Genomic DNA, 9954 nt, shown 5'->3' with positions numbered 1-9954 from the left:
TCGAAAGGGGAGGACGTTTAGGGGGTGGTTGATGCCAGGACACTGTCTGGGCACCGTTTGTTGCCTGGGAGGTAGCAGTTACCGCCTCCGAGGGCTACTGCAGCATCTCTTTACTCCACCTCCCCGGGTTGTGGATAGGTACGGGGAGCGAGGAAAGCTTGCTGTGAAGAAGTGGGGCAGCTCTTTAGGGGGAGACGGGACAAATGAACGTGCAGGAATGAGGCAGTAGCAGTGCTGCTGCGTGGGGAGAGGAGGGAGGGATGCCGGCATGGGGACAGGGCCCTCATCAGTGCGATACACACCTTGCAGTGCTGCCTCAACCTTTCACAGGGAGCCTATGGTCCCTGCAGGGCTTACCACCACAGTGCTTCCCTTCCTGAATTCTCCCTATTTTGATGTTTGTTAGCGGCCTTTTTTTGTATCCCTCTGTATCCCATCGCCGGGGCCAGGGCAGAGCTGATGGGCACCTTTTGCGAGCCCCACGAGCGGAGGGCGGACGGGAAGGGAGAGGGGACCGGATGCTGCTGGTGGGAAGGAGCAGTCGGGAAAGCCCTTTGGCCAGACTGATTGCCCGGCGCCTGTGGGGCATGCCCGGGGGCTTTCCACATCCCAACACGGCTTCGGTGATGGCAGCTGCTTGCAGAGCGATGACACCTCATTTTGCAAGCCAGGAGGGACCTGGAGCTTTCCAGCCCAGTTGAGCCGTGGGGCAGGGTGGGGGTAAGGTGCCAAGCTGGTGTGTGGCGAGTACTCCCTCCCAGGGTGCCCTGTGGGATGCCCACCCTCTGTTTTCACCCCAAGGAAGGCAGCTCATCCTTCTCTTTCCAGTGGCAGCAGCTCATCCATCCCCTCTGAGTACCCTGTGGATCCATTCAGAGATGTTCCCAGCCCTGGGGCTTGTTTTGTCAGGAGCACTCCACCTACCATTAACTTTCCCCAGAAGCCAGCTGGTGGTTTTTGTTTGATTTTAGCCTTGCTTGTCTCAGACTTCTACCTGCTCTCAAGCTATTGGAAATTTAGGGCCTGAACTTGAGCCCATGGAAATTTTGGGGAGCTGTAGTGAGCCCCTGAGGCCCTTGGGGCTTCAGCTGTGTGTTATCTGCATCCTCTGGTGAGGCGGAGGAGGACCACCACGCGAGTCTGAGCATGGTTCAGCTGGAAAGGGCACTGGATGGGGATGCTGGGGTCTGAGGCTTTGCAGCTGGGACGGTGCGTGAGAACAAATTTTCAGCTTCCAGACTCTTTTTCCTTCTTCCACCATTTGTATGACTTAACTCGTCTGAGTGCATGGGGGCTGCAATCAGTATTTTGGGGCAAAGACTCTTTTTTTTCTCATGAAGAACACGCCGCCTTAGCGCAGCGGGGACCGAGGGCTCGATGCTAACTGGGGGTCCTGTTGCAGTGCAACTCATCAGCCGTGGCCGTAAGGGAAGAGAACCTCAGCTCTCCCAGGGAGCAGAGCAGCGTGTTCCCACGGCCTCCCTGCTGCCTCCTGCCAGTGCTGGGGTGGCAAACTCCCTCCTGCCGCCGGAGGCCGCAGGGCTTTGGGGGGACCACGTCACCCCGAGGGCTGCGAAATGAAGGACTCGCGGCCAAGCCAGTGGTGCTATAAAAAACAGCATGCCTGGTACGAATCTCACACTTAATCCCAGTTTGAAGCTGGGGTAAGGCTATTTTGCTCGCCTCCCTAGGCTCAGGCTTGTCTTTCAGCCTGAGTGTATTGAGGAGAATGCTGGCTGACTGTAGCCGAGGCAAGAGAGGCTTTGAAGGCTTGCTTCCCTCTCCAGGAAGGGGAAAAAAATGAAATACAAAAGTTGGGTGAGCCAGTCCAAACCTCTCTGACAAATCTATTTTCTCCTCCGGCGTGCTCCTCCCTTGCAAAAACAGAGCCCAGACTTCCTGCTCTTTAGAAAAAACTCTGATTTCTTGAACCTTAGGGCTGAGATGGAGAGACCGTGAGAAAGGGCCATGGTTCGAGGTCGTATGTGGCACCGATTTCTCACACCTACTGAATACCATGGAGTGCTGGGAGGGCTCAAAATCCAGCCCTTTACCCCCCTCCCCCCCGCCAAATTCCTGACCGGTGATGTTAATACATTACCGCACCAGCCTATCTGTGTGCTAAGGACCCGTGGTCCTGGGGGTGCAATCCATCATCTTGTAAGGGATTCGTTGGGATTCTGTCTGCCATGATTACAACCAATAATAATAAAAAGAAGCAGTCGTTCCCATGGGCTGCCTCGTGCCTCTACAAGTGGGCTGTGCATCACCCACAGCGTCTGGTAGCACGGACGGTGCCACCGTCCTGCGAGAGGCAGGAGGGGACAGACAAGGCTTGTGCTGAAGGACCAGCCCTGCCCGTGGCCCTCCTCCGGGGGCTGTTCCTGCCATTCACCACCAGCTTTCTGAAACATCTCTCGTTTTGCTCGTGGAAGCTGTAAATTACCAGCTTTGGGCTTTCCCTGCCCATCACACCACAGTGACAGGTCGGTCTTTGCAGGGAATTTAATGAAGGCTAAACCAGGCAGAGTTTTATACCTGGCACGTGTGGATGTGTGGCAGCGCATCTGCACATCCTTCTCTGGGCAGAAATGGGATATGCTTTTCTGGAGAAAACACAAGATTAATTTAAAAAAAAAAAGAGGTGCTTTTATTTTTGAGGGGGAAGATAGATCTCCTCTGTGCTGCCTGAGTTTTTCGTCCATTTCTGCTCGATGAAATTTCAGACCGTATCATATTCTGTTCAGACACCTTGGCGTGGCCTTATTGCCCCGTGCGTGACAGCTTTCCGCACCCCCCAGCTCCAGTGGGTCGCTGGGGACGGGCTCTGTGGCCGCCCCGGGTGAGAAGCAGCTCTACCCTGCTGTTCGCATCTTGAAGGCGAGCCGTGATTTATAGGAGAAACAGGGAGACGCGGCTGAGACGGCGCAGCTACGGGTGGGGAAGCTTGGTATGAGAAAAAGGCTGAGGGTGAAGCATATATACGCATTTTTTTCCTCACCCCCTTGCCCCCCTTCTTGTTCAAACTCTGTAGCCCGGACTCTGAACGGAGCAATGCAGCTGAGGAATTACATGAATGTATGGGAGGGAGAGGCTTGTGCAGCATCTCTGGCTGCCTTTGACTGACAAGCTGATCTCTCAGAGCTAGGATGACCATCTCCCCCGAGACTGGGCTGCAATAAACTCCAGCCTGTGACATAATAATTTTTGAGTTTATTTCTTTTCCCAGTCTCCCTGTATCATACCGCTACCCACACCCCCTTCCTTCTCCAATGGGATGATTACCCAGCTGAATTCTTTGCTGTCAAGCCACGTTACTCCTAAGCCACAGGAACCTGTCCATCAAGAAGCGTAACTGTTGCTTGCTGTCTGGCTCGGCGATGGCCATACTGTAGACGCTTTGCCAGGCCGTGTCCCCTGGTGTCAGGGACCACAGCCGCGGTCACTGGTGTTCAGCAGCAGCCTCTTGGCGGAGCACTAATCAGGGGATCGGGATGCCAGCTGGACCTCTGCTCTGTTCCCTATATCTTCCTGGCTTCATGGTGGCTTTGGACAAGCCCTTGGGCTTAGGGGCAGGTTTCTGAAGGTGTCTTGATAGGTGGAGGTAAACCTGGGTCTTAGAGGGATTTTTGGAAAGGGCTGAGATGCTGAACGCTGCTGCCTAACGCTGGTGCCCACAGTGTGAGGCATCCCTGGGACACTGCTTTGAGCCAGCGCATATGTGATTTGCAGGGATGGAGAGAAACTGAGCCATGGCAGCATGACCATGCATTGCATGCAAATGTCCTCAGCCATGACTTCTTTGATGGCCTGACACCGGTTGTCCTGAATGACATGAGTGGAAGCATTATCTGGGTATTTCATCATGCTTGACTCGGTCGCACTGATCCATTATATGCTGTTTATAAGAGATTAGTAAGTGATTAATTTGTTGGTGGAAGGTCAAGTAAGTGAGGGAGATGCTCCATTGTGGCCTTTTAAGGGTGTCCTCTTCCATTTAATGTGGCAGGGTGAGCTGCACATCTCCATACCCCTGCCAATCATGTGTGGGACCTTTATAAATGGGTGATAAATGCAATATGAAGTAAAGCCCAGCAGCTCTGCTTGGCAGCAGGATGAACTTGTTGACAGTCCTAGGACATATTCTGCACTGATATTGTATCTGGCACCGTGACAAGACAACGGAGGATGCAGTGGACTATGTGGGAAGGGGAAGGTCCCTTGCATAGGTTTCTGGTATCTGCCTTTCTCCTAACCTCAACAGAGAGGCCAATGGGATGGCTTCCAGGAGATGCAGGGCTACCCTTCCCAGTTCTTCTCTAGTTCATGGAGCCCCATCTCTTGTGGGTGATACTTTCAGCAGTGGTAGACGCTGTTGCTTTTGCAGATGATGGGGCAATATATCCTCTGGGAAACAGCAGCCATCATGCCAGGGGTTGCACATGGCTCCTCCTAAACTCTGCTCCCAAAACCTCTTTCCTCGTGAACCCTGGCTGTGCCGGGGGCAGCCTACCCGACAGAAGCAGCGACCAAAGTCAACACTGTCCTGGCCCAATATTCCGGCGAGCTCAGGAGACAGGAATGTCCAATGTGCTGGTAGAGGGTTCCTGGGTTTTTCTGGCACAGGTCTGCAAAGCCCAAAGCCTCTGGGAGGCATTTCATTTTCCTTTCTGGAATTAGCTTCAGTGCTGAAGGTTGGGTTTGGGCCAGCAAAGCTTCCTTTGAGCTGTCGGCCGTGCAAAAGACTCCTCGAGTCTTCAGTGTTTCCCTTAAACACAGCTCATCTGGTGCCAGAAATTTCCCTCGCCTGAATATTATATTCTCCTCAAGTGCCGGTGAGGAATTGCCCAAAGGAAACGTGACCTTTCCAGCAATGCTGGCTTGTCTGGAACGGCCATTTGTGGCCATGTGGAACGGCGCAGCCGGAGCGCGGGTGCCTGTACCACTCTGCGGGAGGAGGAGGAGGTGTTTTGTAGGGTGAACACAAATAAAACCCCTCCCTTGTCTGGGGGTCCGGTGGGAGGTGAAGTCAAGAGCTGGATCTGAAATGGGCAGCCAGCCCCAGTCAGAGCAGAAGTCTGAGCATCCCAGATGCTTGGCAAGCTGTGACTCCATGGCCAAAGCTGAACCAAGGTGCTTTCGGCCCGTCCTTAGGCCTGCAGGATCTCCTCACTTCCTGAGGAAGAGATAAGCCCCTTCCATAAAGAGTGTTTTGCCCCAAACCAAGACCTCAAAAAGCTGTTGGCAGAGATGTAGGAACCACATAAGAGAAATGACCCGTCCCTGTGGTGAGATCTTGCCAGAGCAAGCCTTGCCGCAGCTCCTGGCTGCCGGGGCAGCAAAGCAGTTTCTCTACCCTCTCTTCTCCAGTCCCGCTAATGTTTGCGGGAGGGGGCAAATTTCCTCTCACCTCACATGAAAATCCCTCTATATAGGCAGGTGACTGGATGCAGGAGTGTAACATGCTGTAGTTCATCTTGCAAGTCCTCAAGCTTCAAGTCTTCTTGCTTTCCATTTCCCCGTCCTGTGTTGGGTGAAATGAAGTGGGGAGCTCTCAGTCCCACCAGCAGCTATGAGCCTGCTTCTTCCCAAAACTTCCCCAGCCTGGGACCGACCTGGGAAAGTGCTGGCTGGAGGTGAAGGCAGAGGTACGTGGTATCAGCCCAATCCTGAAGAGCCAGGTAATTATTTCTAGAAATGGGAAAGATGGTCGTGCAATACCACTGTGGGCCAAGGACATTGAATTACTGAATGTGATGGTGAGCAATTAGAGCAAACGGGAGACCGCGGCCCCTTCTTAGAAAACAGAACCGTTTGGAAATTAAATCTTTCCACCTTTTTGCTTTGAAAGGCAATTTAACAGCTGACCCCCTCCTCACACTTGGGCTCGTCCAAATTGAAATGGCACATTCAGTCTGCGGTCCAACAAACCCTTGTAGCTAACCCAAATGCAAGGACTTTGGCAAGGTTTAGTTTCTCATCTGTTTGGGGTTTTTCTTTGTTTGTTTTTTACTGAAGACAAATATTTGTGCTGCTAGGTCAGTCAAAAAAGAATCATCCTTTTCCCTCTGCTTGTCCGTGTGACTACTGAACCCCAAAGAATCGCTTATTAAACCTTGCTCCGCCACCAGCCTGTTTGAGCATGAGAGACAGCCCTGAATCCACTAATAAACTAGTTTTAGGTGTTTGCTGGAGGGTGCTGATATTTCTGAACCCAGGGCTTGGTGGGGGCTTTACCCACAGCCCTTGTTGCTGAGAGGGGCAGGCACGGAGCTCCCAGCATCGCAGCCCCGCCACGATGCTCAGCGCGGCTGAGCCACGCGGTGCTGGGCAGCTCAGAGGCTGGTTTGCTCTGCCACAAAGGGAGCCGGGAAAGATATTTTCTGCTTTTGCAGAAAAATCCTTCTCCCCAAAACGGTCGCCCCCGGCTCTGTCCTCAGCCTGTTTGGAGGATGCAGGGACAGAATAGCGAGCCGGTGAGGTCATGGGGAGAGAGTTAGTCACATCCAACTGGGAAGGGGAGAGGGCTGGCAACCAGCGTTGCTCTCGCACCACGGAAAGCTCGCGTGGTTTGGAGGGGACCCCCTCCGGGCTCCCCCAGGTGCCCCGGCTAAGCCGGGGGGTTGGTGCAGCGCCGCCTCTGCAGCGGCTTCCCAAGGAGCTGGAGGAGGGGGTGAAGGAATTAAATCGAAATCTGGTTTGTTCTGGCGTAAATGTGGACCTTGCCTCTCGTAACTGGGGCGATGTGGGTGAGAGGGGGTTAAGAGCCTTTCCGAATCGGAGACTATCTGGAGCTGTCGCACAAGGGAGGGAGATCATGGCAGAGTTTAATGAATGACTTCATTTATATATTAAAAAAAAAAAAACCCAACACAACAACACGGTGGCTTCCTGCCAGGCCCACAGACAAGGGTTTCTATGGGAACCTGGGGGAAAACAATAAACAGGAGTGTGGGACGAGTAGGGAAGGGAGGAGGGGAGCCCGGGCTCTGGTCCGGGTCTGCTTTGCTCCCCATGGAGAGCAAGGTGGCAAGGGGTGACAGGGGTGGGGGGAGAAGGGGAAAGGGTGGCTGAATTTGGGGCTTGCAAAAAGACCCCACCCTAAATAAGGCAGGCAGTAATTACACGGCAGCAGAGTGGTCTCTTAGTCAAGTCCTGGGATCTGCTTCATTCCCTGCTCCCCCATGGGCTCGGCCGGGATGGGTGGGCTCGATGCATCCTGCCGGTGCTGCCGCAGGGGAGGTAGGAGTTTGGGAGGGCAGGGGTGCGGGGTCACCCCCCAGCTTCCTGCCAGGGTGGCGGTGGGACCACTCGGCAAAGGGATGCTACTGGGGCTCAGCTCAGCGGTCCTGCTGGTGCTGCAGAGTAAAATAGGCTCTGAGTGAGTCTCCCCTGGAAAGGCTGACAAGGTTCATAGTGTAATAGGACAAGCCAAATTTTTCTTGAACAAAATGTCTCAATCCCAACTTTTTTTCCTTTCCTTTGCTAGGAGGGGGGGGGATCTGCCCTGAATCTCAAGTGAAAACAGCATCTTAGTGAGGCCCTTGGTGAAGTGAGGCCCTCTCGCATGGTTCGTGGTCCAGCTGTGGGCAAAGCCAAGAAGGCTGGCAGGGTGGCACTTCTGGGGTCAGCTGAAACCTGCTCCTTGTTCACTGAAACTGGGCTGAAACAAGTCTCAACTAAGGCATTTTTGGTTTTTTTTTTTTTCCTTTTTCTTTCCACAGGCTCTTTGCCCCAGTCTGAACTGGTGTTGCACCGTATCTCCTATTGAGCAGGTTCACCCTGTAGGGACTGCAGTCCTTGAGGTGTGCCCAAAGGCGGGGGAGGCGTAGGTCAGGGCTGGGTCCTGCTGCTGGTGGGAGATCACCTTTCTGACTTCTGTGTATGTGCCTTCCACAAGAGCATTTCTGTAAATAGGCTCGCAAAAGCCAGGCGAAACAGCCTTCATGGTCTGTTTTGGATCTGGCCGAGCCAGGGGCGAGTGGGGTGAGGGAGCACCTGCCCCAGCATCTGCTCCAGCACCTGCCCTGGGTACCACGAGCCAGATCTGCCCTGCTCTGGCTGCTATTGCAGGCCCTTTGGGTGAGCGGTGACCCTGCCACCGCGGCTCGTCCCTTTCTGCCTGTGTCCTGGCCAGTGCTGCCGGCAGTGGAGCAGGAGCCGATCCCACATGGAGACAGGCGTTATCACCGGAGGAGGAATGTGGCAGCCACCTTATCACTTCCTCAGGGATGTGAGAGGCTGTTCTGCTGACAGAGGCATTATTATCCAGCAGCTGAGACGTCTGGGAGACGCCAGGGCAGGTTTTTCTTCTCTGCAGGAGAGGAAGGAAGCTCGGCAGGACAGAGCAGGACACAGCCACGGCCCTCCACTGCTGTTCCCTCTGCTCCCGGTCAGGCAAGAGCAGCTCAGCTGCTTAAGGAAACTCACCCCCAGGGTGCAGACCTCACCCTCCCTGGGCCAAAGCTTGAGATGGGGGGGTGGGATTTCTTGCAGCACTGCAAGACCCATTACTAACACCTCCTGGGGTGCAAAGCTGCTTTGCAGGGAATGGTGCTTCCCAGTGGGCTTCCAGCCCACGGGGAGGTGGCTGGTCTGGGAGGAGTGGGATACGTACCACACCTTGCTCGGGGTTGGGTGCTCTCCTGCACACCCTGTGCCAGTCTGTGTGTCCCACCTTATCCTTGCACATTGGTAAGTGCTGCCGGGGAGCCGTGCCGATGGAGGCAGGGATGCTGCTTTGAGGACCACCTCTCATGGTGGGAGCGGTCCTCTGCAGGAGCCCCCCACTTGCTGAGGGGAGCCCAGGCACCTTGGGGGATTATGGCCAGGTTTCGCAGGGGCTGCCTGACAGTGTTAAAGGATGGGTTTTCTCTCCTTATCCTTGCACATTGGTAAGTGCTGCCGGGGAGCCGTGCCGATGGAGGCAGGGATGCTGCTTTGAGGACCACCTCTCATGGTGGGAGCGGTCCTCTGCAGGAGCCCCCCACTTGCTGAGGGGAGCCCAGGCACCTTGGGGGATTATGGCCAGGTTTCGCAGGGGCTGCCTGACAGTGTTAAAGGATGGGTTTTCTCTCTGGCTTGGCAGGCTGACGGCGCAGTGGAGCGTGGAAGATGAGGAGGAGGCGGCGATTTTTTAAGCAGCTGAGGTCCCAGGCAGAAGAGGGCTTGAATGGCAGCGGCTCCTGCTTGGAGAGTGCGGGTTCAGCACAGGAAAACCAGTAAGAAATACCTGTGGATAAATCCTTCAGCAACATCCTTGCAGCAAAACCCTCCTGCATCCCTGCAGTGGGTGCCTCTGTTGTTCGGGGTGGTTTGGGGAGATGGGGAAGTTCCCTAATAGGTTTGCGTTGGGGGATTTAGCCCAGACTAACAAATAGTGTGTTTCTAGTTTGCGCAGAAAAAGACAGAATCCCTGCTTTGCTCTTTTTTTGGCTGGAGGCAGGGTGTTTTACTGCCCTGAGAGTTTAAACTAGGACAGTTTGGGTAGGGCTGAGCTGAGGCAGGGAGTTCCCATCGCCAGGGATTGCAGTGCCTGCTTAGATTTCAGCTTGTGAGCCAACCTGTGCCAAAACTAATGGAAGTTCCTGATAGGTGCGAAGACAGACACGTGCCTGAGGATGTAACGCACAACCCCAGCCAGATCACGGCGCTGGTGGCCGCGCGAGCCATCACCTCTCCTGGCCAGGCCCCCGATCCTCCCTCGGGGGATGCTGCCCTGGCGGTGGGGAGCATGGAGGAGCTCCTGAGCTGGTGCAGTTCACAGCTCCAAGGGTTAAAGTTAACCCGATGCTTTAATGGGGCAGGTCCTAAATGAAAATAGCTCAGGAGGCATTTATGGAGATGCTGAGCTATCTGCTGTCAGAGAGGAAATCCCTGGAGAAGGGGTAGGATGACCAGTCATGTCCCCATCATCCCACCGCGGCATCCCACCACAGCCTCCCCATGTCCATG

At 54.6% G+C, this 9954-nt stretch overlaps 1 protein-coding gene across 1 annotated transcript in view; it reads left to right on the top strand.

The window, feature by feature from the left end:
• Window positions 1-9088: 9088 nt before the first annotated feature.
• Window positions 9089-9954, top strand: part of LOC104620311 (lymphocyte-specific protein 1-like) — a gene marked incomplete at its 5' end in the record, with an annotated part of 24583 nt that continues 23717 nt past the window's right edge. Inside the window, 2 exon segments of the mRNA XM_010286491.1 lie at window positions 9089-9130; window positions 9132-9221. Coding sequence (XP_010284793.1) covers window positions 9089-9130; window positions 9132-9221 — 132 coding nt within the window.

The sequence above is a fragment of the Phaethon lepturus genome, unplaced genomic scaffold (genome assembly GCF_000687285.1).
Source record: "Phaethon lepturus isolate BGI_N335 unplaced genomic scaffold, ASM68728v1 scaffold25834, whole genome shotgun sequence".
Classification (NCBI taxonomy): domain Eukaryota; kingdom Metazoa; phylum Chordata; class Aves; order Phaethontiformes; family Phaethontidae; genus Phaethon; species Phaethon lepturus.
Note: the sequence above shows the minus strand (reverse complement) of the source record. Positions and strands in the feature narration are given on the sequence as shown.